The sequence below is a fragment of the Podospora bellae-mahoneyi genome, chromosome 3 (genome assembly GCF_035222275.1).
Source record: "Podospora bellae-mahoneyi strain CBS 112042 chromosome 3, whole genome shotgun sequence".
NCBI classification, from domain to species: Eukaryota; Fungi; Ascomycota; class Sordariomycetes; order Sordariales; family Podosporaceae; genus Podospora; species Podospora bellae-mahoneyi.
Genome location: NC_085882.1, coordinates 1,452,283 through 1,469,972, shown reverse-complemented (window position 1 = coordinate 1,469,972; position 17,690 = coordinate 1,452,283). Strand labels below are relative to the sequence as shown.

At 53.1% G+C, this 17,690-nt stretch overlaps 3 protein-coding genes across 3 annotated transcripts; 2 read left to right on the top strand and 1 right to left on the bottom strand.

Annotated features, from left to right (window-relative positions):
* Positions 1-9,170: 9,170 nt before the first annotated feature.
* On the top strand, positions 9,171-14,601 carry QC761_304240 (uncharacterized protein). Its single transcript, XM_062877569.1, has 3 exons — positions 9,171-11,738; positions 11,798-12,351; positions 12,425-14,601. The coding sequence occupies exons 1-3, from the start codon at positions 10,991-10,993 to the stop codon at positions 14,036-14,038; spliced, it is 2,916 nt and encodes a 971-aa protein (XP_062733353.1). The 5' UTR covers positions 9,171-10,990; the 3' UTR covers positions 14,039-14,601.
* A 457-nt stretch (positions 14,602-15,058) lies between these two features.
* QC761_304230 (uncharacterized protein) lies at positions 15,059-15,577 on the bottom strand. Its single transcript, XM_062877568.1, has 2 exons — positions 15,417-15,577; positions 15,059-15,359 (listed from the first exon to the last, which is right to left on the bottom strand). The coding sequence occupies exons 1-2, from the start codon at positions 15,428-15,430 to the stop codon at positions 15,146-15,148; spliced, it is 228 nt and encodes a 75-aa protein (XP_062733352.1). The 5' UTR covers positions 15,431-15,577; the 3' UTR covers positions 15,059-15,145.
* Positions 15,553-16,809, top strand: MRPL4 (54S ribosomal protein L4 mitochondrial; the record flags this gene model as incomplete). Its single annotated transcript, XM_062877567.1, has 2 exons — positions 15,553-16,476; positions 16,537-16,809. The coding sequence occupies exons 1-2, from the start codon at positions 15,934-15,936 to the stop codon at positions 16,807-16,809; spliced, it is 816 nt and encodes a 271-aa protein (XP_062733351.1). The 5' UTR covers positions 15,553-15,933.
* Between the last annotated feature and the right edge of the window lie 881 nt (positions 16,810-17,690).

The window sequence follows — 17,690 nt, the reverse complement described above, 5'->3', positions numbered from 1 at the left end:
GTAGGATCACCGTGGAGAGGTTCTGAACCGAATACCTGGCAGAACTTCAGAAATACTACGCTAACGCTCGTTGCTAGATCGGGTTATTGATTGTATAAAGGTGCAATATGGCGAACGAGTACGCGTCGTGCAAGAACTACTACAGCATTCAGGATTTCTTTTCCCGTCATTCACTCCAAAAGAAACATGCTACGCCACAAACTGAAAGATGCTCCAGGTGTTTGGGACAGCTGACGAACCTATTTCTGTCTCTCTGAGCGCAGTTGGTTGCCCGCTTGGGTCTCTTCAGAATTGCTAATAGCTGTCAAGCTTCAGGATATGAAGTATAGGTCGTCATCATGTCGATAATGGCGAGAGAAACACACGATAGACGCCTATGATTCTGGTTGGTGGAAGTATATGCTATGAGAGTGAGAAAATTTCTCACAATTAATGCCTTCATTCTTGGATATCATCCGCCCCAGAGGACTGGACTAATCAGTTTATACATTTCAGCACAGGTAGGTTTGCTAGATACCTAGTAGTGCCATTATGGCCAGGCCATAAAGCCCCTGAGCAATGTGCTATCTGATTCATCTCCAACGTCTATCAGACTCCCAGGCCAACATCTGGGCCTCTCAGTTACTCAGGTCACTGGGAATTGTAGGGGGCAGTCTCTGTGAACAGTGGCTTCCTTAAATCGTGTGTCAAACCTTCGACAGTGCCTTATTCAAGCGCTCCATCTTCAATGGTCGTTAACCAGTGGCAGTTTAGCCAAGCAACAAGTCCGAGACGGTGACCGTCACCTGCCACCTGTCTCTGCCCAACAATGACCCTTTGACTATCCGGCATTCTCACACCAAACAATATCACGATCTGGTTTTCTCTGCCCAACATGCGGCTTCGAGCTATGCATCCCTTTGCCCAAACAGGCGTGATACTCCGCGAGCTCAGGTTCTTCCTCTCCCACCTCCCACACACCATCCGACCCGTGTGTCGGCGGCAGCTCCGGGCCTCTCATTTCTCGCCTTTTTCACCTTCTCCTCGGCCTAATCTGCAACAGATATATTGCCTTTTTACGTAGCCCAGCACACCTGATACAACCTAGACAGCCTCACCGCCGCGTCTATACCCAACTCTGAGACCTCCCCACCAGCCTTCCCCGCCACTAGGCACCCAACTTCACGGCATATGTTTGCCTCTCGGATAGCAATTTTCGTCAGGCCTCATTATACCTCCTTTGCCTCCGTGTCAGGCTTCAGGATGGAAGAGATACATCTTTCGACTGTGACACAGTGTTCCAAGACAGGACGAGTTACAACCTCCCCCCATCATCTCCTGATACACACCCCCTTTCAAGCCTGACGACACCCCCCCTTCTTCTTCTTCTTCTTCTTCTTCTTCTTCTTCCAACTTTGACCCTTTCATCTCTGGCAGGCAGAAACCTAGTAGTCTCTCAACCGAACTAACCGCCAGCCGGCCGGGCCAAGGGGAAGACCTTCCCAAGCCTCACCAGCAGCTCTCAGCTCACACAGGGCAGACAGCATCTTGCATCTGGTACCAGATCTCACCCGCCTCATCCCCTACCCGATGAAGCTCCATCCGGCAGGCAAAAAAAAACAAAAAAACACCACCTCCTCAGCTGAAGTAGTAGTGAGCAGAAATCAGCTCATGGTGCTCTAGACTAGGCCGGTTTGGAAGCTAAGCCCTACATTCTTAGTCACTGCGTGGCGAATCCGAGTTTTGGACGTAGTATTATTTCAGCCACTCACTGTGTGAGAGAGTTCAGTCAGTCATCAGAACGGCCAAAAAAAAAAGTCCTAGATAGACGTCCTAGAGATAGGATTCTACTCTTCGAATGCTCGAAAAGTAAAAGCTGTCAGAGAATAAGGTACTTATGTTCTCCGTTATTGTGCCTTTCTCGTAAGCACTACCTATCCGTAATGTCCTTGTTTGTTCAGCCCTCATCGATCACAGATACGCTATCCTCAGCTGCTAGCTGTCCATATGAACCAAGGTACCATCTTATTTAGTCCAACTCCTCGGCGATAGGTAAGTACCCACCCCAACGCGCAACAATAGAATCCCAGTGACACGGGCACGGGAGAGAGAAACGTGGGATCATATTACCGACCCGGCACACCACGGGGGCTTGTTTTAGTCCGTCGTTCTCGGCGCTCCGGTGAAGGGGGTTTCGGTCCGGGAGCCCCGTGATGATTTCCCCGATCAAGGCACCCAACGAAGCCCGGCTTGGGGAGGGAAGGGGTGATCTGGTGTTGCTATTCTTGGTCTCTCCTCCCGCCTAGTCAACGAAAGCGTAGATCTTGTCTCTTCCCTCAAGATTCTCATGTGTTCTTTTCATATGTCCAGATTGCCATCGTCCCAAGCCGAATCTGCGGGTTGTCGCTCTTCTGTCGGGTCGAGGTGATCGCGAGAATCGACTGCCGGTCACCCAATTTCCTAAATGTCGACAAATGTCGTTTAAACCGACCGTTGAGCTAGGTACCCTGTCGACCACGCGAGAGATCGTATGTAAAATGAGATTTGATCTCCTTTCTTTTCTTTCCTCCGTTTGCCGCACAAACCGGAGCCTACCCCGTTCTCTCGGGTCTTGCTTTCTCGCTTCAATCCCTGAGAGTGTCGCGTGTTCAAACATCATGATGAAAAGGCTTCTGGAAGGCGACCCCCTTGATTCCCTGAAAAGAAAATGGAAATGAAGCCCCTCATCATCATCATCAGTCTTCGATAGGTAACCTTTACCTTACCTTGCCTCTCTGGCGATGTCGCTCTTGTTGCCCCTTGCTTTTCGAGAAACAGGACCGGAATTCCGCTCCTTCGGAGGTTGCATCATCACCAGAAACCAACAAGTCAACGTTTGCGCCAGGGAAATATACTGACAGTCACCTTACCGTCCGTCTCAGTCAAGAGTTTATGAACCCCCCCCCCTCAAGCCAACCATTTACCAACCTACTTACCGCAAATATCATAAATACACACACACGAAAAAAAAAGAAGAAAACAAGATTACTCAGCGGCCGATTCGGCGGCTTCGTATGCATCTTTCGTGTAAGGTGTTTATGGTGTGGCTGGTAGTAAATACTCAGCGTACCTATGCAACCACCGCCGCCACTGGCCTGGTTCATCATCTTACAGCTCACCTCTCACAAAATTGCAAAGCCATAAAATAAAATAAAAACCAAATTAAATCAGTCAATGAGGTCGACCGAGCTAACGCTGCCCTCGTCGCCGCCGCCGCCGCCCCGGACACGGGTTACGGGTTACGGGACCACGGCAGTCGACCCCCCGGGGAAATAAAAGGGGAGGGAGGGGGGGGGCGCGGGAGCATTGTTTAATTCCGTTGCTTCAACTCGGCTTTCGGCGTTATCTCCCACCACACAGCCCGTTGTTCAGCTTGTATCATCAGTCATGGTCAGATAATTTGGAACCAATTTGAAAATATCCTGCGTATGCCAATCACGAAATGTAGTAAAAAAAAAAAAAGATTTTTTTTTAAAAAAACAAAAATCCCCCCAAAAAACCATGGGTTTCACGTTCTTTGCACCATCGTGATTGTGATTTCTCGAGATACATATCCAATATTCTCGATCCTCGACATATGTATAGTCGTCGCCCAAAAAAAACCAACCGCGGGAACCTCCGGACCTGCCAACCCCAACCCCTCCCACATCCGTCCGTCCGTCCGTCAACTACCCGAGGATGATGATGATCGATCTCTTTGTACATACACACCATCAAAACACTGTGTACATACGGGTAGACTCTGGGCGGCGGCGGTAAGGCACCCGGCGCGCCGTGTTGTAAATTCGATCGAAAAGGAAAAAAAAAGAGCACACACACACACACACAACACAATGAACTGCCGACCAAATAAAAATAATAAAAAAAAAAAGGGACCGGCGCGATGACGTTTATTTCAATAGACCGTGTGTCGGTCAATATTCGGCGCCGCTTGTCGAAGTCTACAGTGCGGAATCTCGTCCGCTCCTCCTCCTACTAGATAGAAAGAAGTCTAGATAGTACACTGTGCGCGAAAAACAAGAGGCAACAATAATCTTTTTGGTGAATCTCAATGACAAAAAAGTTGTGGATAAAAAAAATCCAACCCACCACCACCGAACCGCCACACACAAACCCCGGTTCGAGATCTCGCGTTACACAAAATTGTACAAATGCCCGATGCTAGCAACATGTCATTGGACGCAGCGTGGGGGTTGAGAAAAAGTTGGCGGTTGCAGCAAAAAAATGGGACGGTCGGTCGGGGGAGAGAAAAAGAAGCGGGGAGAGAAGCAAAAACCGTCAGACAGACAGACCAGACCGCTTTCCACCCCCTTTCCCGACAACAAACATAAACATAACATCGCCCCCTTTTCTTCTGCGACAGCGGCAGTTCGAGCAAAAGAAGGTCACGCGTCTTGTTTAAACTCTTCTTCCGGCACCCGAGGCGGCGTATTAAGAAATTTTGTGACAGTTGCCAGCCACTGGCTCTCAACAAACGGAAAAGGGAAGAAGAAAAAAAAAAAGAGACAAGCGGCGATGTGACAAACAGGGTACAAGCCCGGAGCGAACTCCGATGGCAAGGTGTGGACGACTGGGCATGGGTGCGCAGGCGCCGCCATGACTCGAGGGGGCTGGCACTGGTCTGGTAGTCAGCCGAGATCCCAACTATGTTGGATATCGAAGATGGAAATCGTCTTGAAGCAGGGAAAATGCCTTCTTTTCGTCGCTGTCATGTCATCGTGACGACGACCAAGTTGAGTGCGCATTTTCATCAAGCGGAAGCTGTGGTGGTGGTGACCGCAGTGTTCGGTACGAAATACAGCCCGTGTATCGTAATACGTGCCCGTTTATTGCCCAGTCACATCTCTCAAGGGTGAGTGAGCAGATATGTGTTTGAGGTGGTGCTTAGCCAGCACCGGCACTGTCGGTCTGCTCTGCCGACCAATGACGCTCTCATTTGCCAGGCTCGTTCTCACCATTGGACGCCAGAACCATGAATGCCGTGTGAGCTATCACCAGCACATGCTTCTGACCAACGTATTTTCCTGTTGTGCGTCCGCACAACTTGGCCGCTTTTCTCTTCGGAGATGGTGTCAAAACAGCAGGTGAGGAGCCGGGAGCGGGAGCGGGAGCGGCCAGTCTTCTCCACGGACTATGTTCGGTATTCTGTAGACCTACAGCCCGTTATCTGATCATCTGCCAGACAAATAGCCTTATTAGTGGCGCGTACCGCGTGTACAACACATTGTATGTTTTTGGCTTCCTTCAGACCGATGTTGGCGTGTGGTGTGCAGTGAAAAACACATCCCCGTGGCGATCGACGGATGGCGTGGCTTCGAGGACGGCTTACCGTTTTGGGCAGTGCCGCCGACATCGCACCGTTTGCTGTCAAAGGCGCGGGCAGAGTGCCGGGGAATGATCGATAGCGATGATATTAAAACCTTCATTTGTTCCACGACTGTCTATGATTAGTAGTGAGGTGACATTGGAATCAAACGGTTCCAGGGTAGAGCAGAATCGTTTCTGGAATTCGTGGGGGGACAAGATGGCGAGTGATATGGATGTGATCTATCGCCGGATCTCGGTCCTCAATTGCCGTGAGGTGTTGCCGAAGGTAGGTGTCGTGTATTGACGCATCACTAGGGGCTCTATACTGGTGATGAGCAAGGCATTTCCAGATAAGATGGAATACTGCTGATACAAAAACAAGAGGATCTCGCTTGCCGTCTTGCCCAGTACCTGGCGTTGGAGCGTGGTCCGCTGTTCCGGAGATGAGCACAGGCGGCGGAGGGTGGGATTGCTGCGGCATCTTGCCTGCTTTGAGAGCGGGGGGTGATGATGCAACCATGCCGCCAATTGCCCATCATCTGCTGCCCGCCTGTCGTACAAGGCCATGTACATAGGATCAGTGGGTGAGCAAATTGTTTGCAGCACTGGTGATCTGGAAGAGATTTCTCGCTTGGTACCGGCTTCCAGGAATTCTGGCCGACATAGGACCGCTGGCTACTGATTACACAGCAGCAGCCCTGGCCAACAAGAGAGTCCTACCGAAGGGCTGTTTTGTTGTTGAAGGTTGGTGACGGGATTCAACAGTGCTATGATGAGGTGAACTCGTTTTTAGGTTTTGCTCTGGCGTGTCTGGGGTCCCACAGAGTTCGCGCATCATGAACGCCACATCGACCAGGGTTCGACGACGGACGGGACGTGTTGGGTCGGTTTTAACGCCGGGAATGGATACTCGCGCCAATCGTTCGCTGGATTCAGCCAAAAGTTGGGGGAAAGAGACCTGATGAGGGGGCCCTTTTTTTTGTGGGCAGCCAGACGGGGAGGCTTGGGACTTGGGAACTTCACCCCGCCATCGATTTCGAGATATGAAAGCCAATTCTGCCCAACCATGGAACCCAGGGTAGCTCCCTTCCTGTCGACCGTCGACCTTGGGCTCCCCAGTGACAGATGGCTAGCGGTTTACCTAGGATAGATTTCCAGTCTGTCTGCGTCGGGTGTCTGTCTGCGTCGGGTGTCTGTCTGCCTGCCTGGCAGTGGCAGACGACAAGCCACGGACTAAATAACTTGCAACTCGGACCACCACCCCACATGTTGTTTAAGCCAGCACCTCTAGCCGATAGATAGCGCCGGCGGCACTCGAGGTTGGATCTGGCAGGTGTTGTCGTTGTCGTTGCCGTCTCCGTTGCTTTCTCGTGAGGGGAACGCATCCAGGCCTGACTCGCCGGGCGAGCGACGTGGCATGTTGTTGTCGCTGTCGGCTTTTCCCCCGACGCCGATATGAAGGGCGAACAACACCCAGTGCAGGGCTTGGCGTCTGGCTAGGTGGGCGGGCGTTGTGACGTTGTGAGGGTGAGCGAGGCCGGGGGATTGTCTCGACCGCAACGGACGGGTGAGGCCGTGATGGCTGTGAGCGTCCCGAGCCGGGAAGAAAATTCAAGGTTGAGGTTTGTGTCCATGATGCGATATGATATTGCTTTTGATATGTGCTGAAGAGATCTTGGTGGAGCTCCCGCGCTTCTAGAAAACGCCCCTCAATCCATCGGGGCCATCTCCAATTTTTCCCTTTTGATGTCGCACAGAACCCGCAGGTGTGGGTTCACGATGAAGACCCTCCCAGAGCCTCACGGAGACCGTCCCACCTCGCCCGCCGTCTGCTCCCCTCGGATCGCCCAAAGAGCAATCTCCACTCGTCGTTAGTTGATCGATCCCCCTGGAGGGGCCACTTTCACCCGGCGCCGTGCGCGGGATGCCAGGACGCGTCTCGAGTCCAAAGTACCTACCTATCTACCTACCAACCTCCCGTCTTTGGGCTCTTGGGTTGTCAAGTTGCAACGAAGAATAATACTCGAGTTGGCGGCTGTCGCGCGCGCGCTAGGGAAATGGAGAAATGTCCAGATCTGTCCAGGCTGTTTCTATTGATCGATGCCTCAAGCGCATTGTGCAGTAGGGACGTTGTAATAAGGCATCGTGGGCTAGAGGATAAACCATCATCCACCAAAGAAAGAGGGGCCAAGAGCCCCGCCATGGCTCGAAAGACCCTGAGGCCTGAGGAGTGAGAACCAATGAGTCCCCGTTGGGCGAGTCTGCATTCCATTTCAAAAACACAGGGAAGCTATGTGGTGTTTCAGCGAGAGTGAGAGGATCAGACTTTGTTGACGGTATTCGCAGAGGTGAAGATTTCCGTCAACACATACGGGACACAGTGCGGTGTCAGCGATACCTAGATGCCGAGCAATGAGCCCCCTCTTTCTCGGCATCAAATTCCTCTGCTTGCCCCCTGCACCGCAACGACAAGCCGAGGCAGAAGTGGAATGGATGGAGAGTGGCAGGGCAGGGATGCATGTCTGGGGCGGTTTCGCGTGCGGCTTTCGCTCACCACCTTGACTCGTGGAGGCTGCACATCATCACACCAATTCAGTCAGGAGCGAGCCACACCCGGACCACAGCGGACATCAAGGGACTCATTCTGCCAATTCATACAGAATGTGGCCGTCTGTTGTTTTGTGAAGGGCGAACGGCACGCTGCACGATTGCATAATATATGCAAGTGCCATGAGCTGACCACCCCATTGATGATTTGTTGCTTTGCTGCCGCAGACGGGCGTTGGGGGGGTTGGTTGTACGGTGTAGTAATATTACGTGGGACTGTAACCACCACCTCCCACCACAAGAGAGGTCAGATCTCGTTATATTTTCAGGGCGTTGTTGGCTGTCAAGGTGATCGAGTTATGAATGGGAATTCCAAGGAAGAACAGGCACAGCATCCGACAGCCGCTGAGATAACCGAACTACCCGACGGAACCAATGCGGCACAATTCCTCACCGCAAGTTCTGCGACGATTCGGTCGTTCCGCTGTCCACGCCATCCACGCCATCACGGCCTGGGGTCATGGATCTGATGGCTCTCAGACGACCACAACAGCAGAGGGAGAAGCCCGTCTTTCTCGTCACCGAGGCCAGGTGGTGGTGCGTCTGATCCTGTTGGCCGTTGTTGTCATCGTCGTCCAAGAAAGTGCTCAGGCTTGGAAAAATCGATAGACAAAACACCACCGAGAATTTGCCCCCTGGCGGCCGATTATTAACAAACACGGAGATGCCTCTTTGGGTGAGGCGATGGCAGTCATCCCCGAGAAGACCGCGTAACAGAAACTGGGAGAAGAGAAAAAACCCCCGTGACCGCTCTTGTTGCTGATCTGATCGTCGGCCAGCGAAGACACAAAAGGTGAGCCGAGAAGAAGTGTAGGTTTGATGTTGATGCGGTTCAAGTGTCATCGATATCAGATCACCAGCATATCGAGATAGGGAAAAACACTATAAGAGAAGTAGCCAGTCATAGCACCGATCCAGCACTTCTTTAAATAATGTCTGTGAGTATTGCCAGTGGACCACCCCTTTTGGACAAAAAGTACAGGATTACGAATCCGCGTATTTTCAATACATTCAAACATGTCGGCGGGTTGTGGGGTTGGTGGCAGCGTCGTCGTTTTCGCAAAGAGCACACAATACAAACCGAAAACGTCACAGATAGCAGGCGGCGATGCTTTTGGCATAGTGCCCATCTCCTGTGATACCTGTCTGGGCTAGTGTTTCCGCGAGACTGGAAGCCCCTCCGCTCCCGTCGACTTCCGTTTGGAAACATGGCCATTATCCAACTTGTGATGAGTGGATGCTGGAAAAGTACGCATCAAAGTTATCAACACCACGGCATGGAATGGGCAAATCTTGCCGCTGGATAAAACAGCCAAGGTCCTACCAGTCTGATCACATCTTGGACTGCGGTTGGCGTCTGGACCTTCAACGCCACGACTCGGGCCTAGAGCTCGATGGCATTTCGTATCAACATTGGCTGTCCATGGCGGTCCTTTGGGCGTCGCTGGTTGCCGTTTTGAAGCATCACATGTATCGGCAACCACCCTACTGGACACCACCCAACCAGTGTCCTTGCTCGGAGCGTGGTTCCTCCCAGCCAGTCCCTGCCTTTGCTATCCCACCTCAGACCACTTGCCAAGGACGTCCCTTTGACTACCACCACAGGTCCCTGTCGCTACCGCCTGCCGCCCAAGTACGCCGTGCATGCCGCACTGTATTGATGAGGTCACCGCCCAGCCCTCGTCCGTCGAGTCGCTTTGTTGCAAAAATTCAGACATTTCGGATGCGGTACCGGGACATTCTGTAACAGGCGGGCAATTCATATGTGTAGAGGTGAGGGCATCTTGATGGGAGTAGTACTTGTAGTCTGCTGATTCAACAGAATCTCGGAGTAAGCAAACTTTATTCCTCGAGATGAAGTAAATGGCTTTTGCCCAAGTCCGGGTACGAGGGGCAAGCCAATGTGTGTGCGAGTAGGTAGAAACACGCTTCCGGTCTTTTGACATGGCCACCAAAACAGAGCAGGACCAAGGGGACGTGACTTGCCTCTTGTAACTGTATTTTTTTTTATTTTTATTTTTTCAGTTCTTTCTTCACTTGCTCCCCCTGGGCATTTACCCTGCCACCTGCCAAAAGAGACCGCCAGACGCAAGTGAAGTCTCTTTTCTTTTTACCTGAGTGCCGGTCCCCATTCCCTTCCCTTGTTTTTATCCACTTTCACTTCTTTTTTCCCTCGTCCACATCTGTCTGCGCGACTGCCCAAACCAAGCAAAAGCACAGCAAAGCAAAGCCCTTTCTCTTTCCCTCGCCAGCGTCGAATACCCAAAGACCTAATCGACTCGCACAATTGGGTTTCATCAAACTCGCTCCCCACCGCTCAAAAGGCTTGATTTCCGGACGATTCTCCATATTTCACCTGGGAAATTTTGGGAGGACCCTCCACCATTGCAATCCCACAATTCCCACAATCCCAGCTCGGTCCCCACCAGGCTGCTCCCAGGAGGTACCCAACGGCTGCCAGCCAGGAACTGTATAACCCACCCACTGCCCGCCGGCCGCCATCAGCAAGTACCTGACAGCTCCCCTCACACACCACCCCCCCAAAACCCAAATCCAGCAGCACAAAAAGAGGCAGTCTCCACCCGACTTTCCACTCAAACCTCTCCATTTCTCTCCACTCACCACATCTTTTTCCTTTGAGCCTCAACTTTCCGCTTAAGGTAGGGTATTCTCCACCCACGAGCACCACCACCACCGACACGCGCCAACCTTTGACGACGACGCAACATCGCGACAATTGTTGCACAGCCAGATCACCGTCCGGCGCATTGTATCTGACCTTCCATCAGAAGCCTGTCGTCCCGGTTCCGAGTCCTGCGACAGCCGACAAAGGAACAAACAGCTCTTGCTGCCTGCCCCCTTCTGCCCAAGCGAGAGCGCGCGCCGACTGAGGCATATCATCAACCCCCGTGCACACGACGCGTTGTTGCATCGCCCGTCCTCACGAGTAGCACCGACTACTCTTCCCCCAACGCGCGCAAAAGAGCCCTTCGACGCCCCCCAAGGCCTCGGATGGTTATTCTGTGCTCGCCACTTTAAGGTATTTGTGTGACGGATTATGGAAGGTCTGCCAAACGGCTCGGCGAATGTCATAAACACGTCGACGGCTTCGTATTCCTCTCAGCCAGCCGTGTCACAGCATCCCATCCAGCAGCAGCACCAGCAGCAGCACCACTCCACGGGCCTCCCTCCGCAGACCCTGCCGCCGCTCCAACCCAGCCATCCGGCTATGCAACAGCCTCCTTACGGGAACTATCCCCACGGTTCTCGGACGCCTTCCGCTCCCAATACTCCCGTCACCAACAACATGGCCAGCTACCCGCCTCCGCCCAACCAAAGTGCTGGACGCGGCGCTGGAAACTACCCCATGATGAACAACAGCTATCCCACTCAGGGCTATCCCGCCAGCACCTCCACCATGATGCCGAACACCACGGCCGCTGCCGCGCATCCTCAGCCAATTGCCCCGGCCCCATCTCCGGCCGGCGCCCGGGCTCCACCTGTTCTCCGCCCGATGCCGGCTAGCGGAATGCCGCAGGCTGGCATTAGCTCCCCCTACGTTCAGAGCCCCATGATGGGCCAGAACGGCATGCTGCCCGAGGGTGGCGACCAGCCGACTCACGTTGTCGGTTCCCAGGGCCGCAGAGGCATCCTCCCTAGTGCTCCGGGCCGGCCTGCCGCTCCTGCTCCTGGCACCACCGCCAAGAACCCGATCCCCCAGAAGGATGCGGACGGCAAGTTTCCTTGCCCTCACTGCACCAAGACCTATCTTCATGCCAAGCATCTGAAGCGTCATTTGCTCAGACGTAAGTTGACTTGACTGAAAGCTCTGTGACGTGTCCTGTAGCCTAACGTGTATTCGTAGACACCGGCGATCGCCCCTACATGTGTGTCCTGTGCCGCGACACCTTCTCGCGTAGCGACATCCTCAAGCGTCACTTCATCAAGTGCTCGGTTAGACGTGGCAACCCTACGGGTGCGAGCCATTTGTCTCACCCGCAGGCGCACGTCAAGAAGAATGCTGCTGCTCAGCAGAAGGCCATTGAAGGTGAGGTGAACCACATGAATGGCATGCCCAGCATTCCGGGTGACGGAATGGTGCAGCATCCATTTGGCCTGATCTCTGCCCCCGAGGCCATGACCAACATGGCCAACGATCAGAATCAATTGTCGAGATCGAGCAGCATTAACCGAATCGAAGACGCCAATCGCGATAGGAGAAGCATGACTGGGTCTGTCATGGGCGCGTCGACGCGTCCTGGCAGCTTTGACCAGACTTATACCGGCGGCGACGTTTCGAACAACATGACGGCCAACATCAACCCCCAGCTGGCGAACTACAGCATGCCCCAGAACGGGACCGGCATGCCCTTCCTCGGCGGCCAGGGCGGCGATCAGTGGGCGCAGATGTTCTCACAGGCAGGTGCGAACCATCCCACACCCCATTTCATATCTCTTCATTAATGTGTGGAAAGACCTAACTTGCGAACAGGAGAAGGCGACCGCGGCCAAGCCCGATCCTAACTCTGGCTCTGCGCGAGCGGTTGGCATCATTCCGGGCGACACAGCCACCGACTCGTCTACATTCCCCTCGTGGGGAATTCCGCCCTCGTATCCTAACGCCTATCATCACCTGTCCCGCAGAATCATCGAGTTTTTGTGCCCCACCTCTGATCCCACTAATCCCACTGCCCAACTCGTCAACCATCATTTCCAGCCCGACAACATTCGACATTTCTTGGAACAGTATACCAACTATCACGTGCACTTTGCTACCGTCCACATTCCCACGTTCCGCGCCCTGGACGCCTATGTCGGCCTTTTGGCTGCCATGTGCATCGTAGGCGCGTGCTACTCGGACCGAACCCCCCCGGACAACATTCGGGAGATTATGGAAGTGCTCAGGACCTCGTTTGAAAGCTCATCTCTTTTGTTCAGGGCTTCACTGGCTCAGGATGAGGGATTTGCGCAAACCTATGACTGGGCATCCAACTCGGCCCTGGAAGAGTTCCAGGCAATCGCACATGTTCAAGTTTTGTTTACCTGGCACGGTACCGCAGCCCAACGCCAGAGAGCTCGGCGAATTTGGCCTCTAATTGCCAATCTGGCTCGCAAGGCTGGATTGCTACACCTTTCGCAAGGAGAATCGTCTTTCAGCCCTCTCCACCAGTCAAGCTTTGCCTCGCAAAACTTCCCAGTTTCGCAGTTTGATTGGCAACGCTGGGTGGGCCAGGAGGCTCGTGTCAGAACTATGTATCTTATTTTCATCTACGACGCGGCTTTGGGGCTCTATTTCAACTGCGGTCCCGAGTTCACCCCATTCGATCTTCGGCTCCCTCTCCCTGCGGATGACGCAGCGTGGGAGGCGAGCAACGCGGTTGAGTGTGCTGAAGCTCTGGGGCTCTGCGGGCCTGCAGCTGCCGAAAGACGAAATCCCGATGGCACTCGACGTACGACACAACCCGAAATGCGCATGGTTCTCAAGGCGTTGCTCGACAACAACTATCGAGTTTTGCCGGGGTCGACCAATCTCTACGGGAAATTCATTCTTATTCATGCCCTACTCGACATCATGAGACAGGTTCAATTGGAGGGCAGGAATGCCATCAGTCGATCTAGCACCCCTTTGCCAACCAACGCCTGGTTTGTGGATGCGCAAGGAAGCTCTGTTCCGCATGGTAGTGGTCGCACGACTCCCACGGATATTGCTGCGAACCTTGTCGATCCGCAGACTTTGAAGACGTTGATAACGGCTTTGGACAAGTTCAAGGCAAACTGGGATCATGACATGGCGGTCCAGTTCCCTCCATCGGCCGCGGCATATCTTGGACGGTATGGATTCTGCAGGGACGGCATCCATTTTTACTGGCTGGCGACCCATCTTTTGAGGACAACACGGCACGTCGATCTCGTTATGAACCCCGATCAACGATTTGCGCGCGTCATCCACATGCTAAAGTCGGTCAAGAATTGGGTTCTTACAGACGGGGCTGCGCGGGGGGAGGATATGGGATCAGTGGGGGACATCGATGAGGCATACGGTGCGGTGGACACGACACTGGACATGACTCAACTATTCAGGCGTCTCCCCTATACGACGAGGTAGTCACTCGTCCGGAAATGCAACTCGGTAGCGGAGAAAAAGAGAGGAATATCGGCATAATAGCGACCCAGTGTGCTGGGCACCGTTCAACAAACTGCATCAACGGCGTTTTAATGCTCATTTTGCTTTCTCACAGTCAATGGGGTGGTCTCGTTTAGTCTTGTATTCATGGTTTTTCCTGCGGTTTCTCTGCTTTTTTCCTCTCTTTTGTGTTTTGCGAGCTGAAAGTGGGTTTTCCGAGCTTATGATGATCTGGGTGTTCCTCTACCTCCGATACACGCACGGGTGACACATCCCCCAAAAGTTTCGATTCCCCCTCCGTTTGCATCAGATCGGTCACAAACTCGGCGGTTTGCAGTTTGCATTTTCTACAGACGTGGATGGTGGGCTTGGCGATGTGGGCGTCTTCAATTGATCAATGCGGATGGTTCATCAGATTCTTAGATTTCTATCTCTTTTTTTCCTCGTCTGTTTTATGGAGTGTGTTATGGGGTGGCGTGGCTTTGCATTAGACAAGTTTTTATTCTTCCCAGAATTCTCACCTGCAACGAACGATCGAACGAACATAGACTGGGGGATGGGGGGGAGGGCAATAAGCGGGTGGGGAGTGGAGGATGAGTAAATGGATGACGGAGGATGAGGGGATAGATGCTGCTGTGAACATGGTCAGTGAACAAGTTCCCTGGAGTGGGGAGGGATGTTAAAAAAATTAATGATAAAAAAGTTGAATGGGAGGGTGGGAAAAGTCAAGGGAAGGGTTTGAAAAGGGGATGATGGTTGTGGGGAGGTTGAAATGGGCGAAGAGTAGGAGTCGAAAAGGAAAACTGGCTGGACAACCATTGTACATCATGTCAGAACATATTTACATACGTTTTTACTTTAGAAGCGGAGCTCAACAGAGCGGAAGGGTGTGAGTTGTTATAAGGGAGTTTCTTGTGCAAGAACGATGTGTGGTAGTGGTGATGGTGTCTCTGAGAAAACAAACAACTGGAAGCAGGCCTGTCCAACATCACGACTTGGATTCCCTGCGAAGATTTCAAATGAGCAAGCGCTGGCTGGGTATTTGTGTATAAGTTATTTATTTGTTGTATTTTCAGCCCCTGCCGGATATCATTGCGTTGGTGATGTTGATGAGGAAGGCTTTTCCCTCGGTACAGAGTGAATCTTTGGAATCATCTTGTCGAGCTCGGCCTTGTCCTGATCGGTGGGGATGTAGCCCAGCTTTTCCTCTGCCTTGTCTGAGAGCTTGAGACCGATGAGGCCCCAGGCGAGGAGGCCGAAGCCGACGCCTAGTCTGGCTCTGGGGGAGAGGCCTTGGTAGGTTCTTTTGGAGACGTTAGCGGATGTGGTATTTGAGGGAGGGGAAGGGGATGGGACGTACTGGAGGAGGGTCATCTTTTTGCTTTTGTCTTTCAAGGATTGAACAGACGGTGTATCGTGCAGTCGGCGTCGTGCTGAAGTGGTGATGGCTTCAGGGCGATGGCGGTGGAAATAATATGCAAATATCCAGTTTCAAAGTACTCCGTATGCACCTATTGGTGGGATAGATTTCAACGAGAGAGCGGAAGTTCCCGTTTGACATTTCCACCGCTGGATGGGAAGGCGCTCGGACCACCCAAATTTTGAAAGTGGTAGTTTCTCAAGCAAGCCAGCTCCAAGTTCAGCAGCGGCTTTTGCTTTGCTCGTGGGGACCTTTTGTGACCACCGCCACGACCACCGACCGCTCGACCCAAGCCGGTATACAGCGTCGACATCGGCCAGGGGACGAAAGTTGGGACTGCAGTCATTTCATTCCAGCTAGAGGAGGAAGGAACCCGAAACCACACAAACACAAACTACCTACTACTTACTACCACCGGCGAACAACCTCTCGAACCGAACGATATATCACCACCACCATGGCCACCGCCGCCGCCTCGGCTGTCCGCCCCTCCCTGGGCGCAGCCTTCAGACTCACCCCCTCCCCCTCCTCCATCAGGATATCTCACCAACTGTTACCCCTAACCCGCCCCATGTCCACGACCGCCCCCCTCCTGAAAAGACACACCTACCCCGGCGCGCGCTCCAACAAGGACATGTCCAAATCGCGCGGGCAGTCGGCCCTCCGCCGGACCGGTCTCCGCTGGAGGCTCTCCATGTCCGACGACCCGCTCCCCAAGCCTCGATCCCGCGAGGAGCTGCCTCCTGTCGAGGTCGACCCTGATCACGGGCTGTGGGACTTTTTCCCCAACCGGGAGACGGTGGCGGCTTCGCCAGAGGATGACATGAAGCATGGACGGGGGTGGATGGTGGAGGAGCTGAGGGGGAAGAGTTGGGAGGATCTGCATAGGTTGTGGTGGGTTTGCGTGAAGGAGCGGAACAGGATTGCGACGGGGGCGTGGGAGAGGGAGAGGGGGAAGATGGGGTTTGGAAAGAGCGAGGCGCAGGGGAGGGATAGGGAGGTGAGTTTACCTTGTTGTGGGAAAGGGAGGGGGGGAATGTGTGTGCTAATGAGAGAATAGGTTCGGGTTACGATGCGCGGTATTAAACATGTGTTGACGGAGAGGTTTTATGCTTGGGAGGATGCGGTTAAGTTGGCGGAGAGTGATCCTGAGATTGATTTGAGTGGGAAGGGGAGGGCTTTCACGCCGAGGGAGTTTCTTGAGGAGGAGGCTGCTGAGGGTAAGGTTGTGGATTACCTTGTTGAGGAGGAGGTTGCTGAGGTCAAGGCTGAGGAGAAGGCTGTGGTACCACCACCAGAGACGAATGTTCAGGGCGAGGCGGCGAGGTTATAAAGGGGAGGTTATACCCTGTGTATCAACAGCAACACAAAAGACACCACCGCAACCACGAGTTAAAAGGCCGTTGAACCGATCTATACAGATGGATGGACGGCATCATCTGGTTTCTTCTTGTACAGATAGTGTATTTGAACCTCTATACAAAAAGACATTATTATGATGTGAAGTCGTCTGGGTCGGCAAGTTTGATGGCTTCCAGGTACTAAATGAGCCATGAGCCGAGACGAGGGACCTAGACCGCCTGTCCTTTCAGCGTCGAACCAAAAGACGCCATGATGCTTGATTAGCTCAAAGGAGACCCCAGAATGCGGGGCTGCCACTCGCCGCCCCTCCACCCCACCAAGAGGCGAGCGACAGCAAGCAACCTCCCCTTCCCCCTGATGAATGACAACCTAATATTAAGCCCAACATCGAGAAACCATCTGGTCAGCTGCTAATAAGCTCTTGCCAGCCCATCAAATTTCCACCGTGATCTCGGCCATTGTTTTGTTTCCTGTTCTTCTTGATTTGCAATCTTTTGGGAAACCCTTTTGTTCTTTGGGAGCTGTCACGGTCCGTCCGTCATCTATCTTTAATAGGGAATATAAGTTCGACCCACCTGCCCGCTCAAACCCCCCCCCCCTTCGAGCTGCTTTAGCTTGCCCACCTGCCAGACCAAACACACACACCCAAGCTACCTGCCTGAAAGACCGCCCATTCTCCATTAAACTTTAACTTATCCATCTATCTCTCCATCCAACAAGAAACGAAAACCGATTTTTAGAGAAGCAGACAGAAAAGACGCAAGCATGGCTGAAGAGATCGCCCCAGAGTACGATGTCATTGTGCTGGGCACCGGCTTGACCGAGTGCATCCTGTCTGGTGTGCTCAGTGTC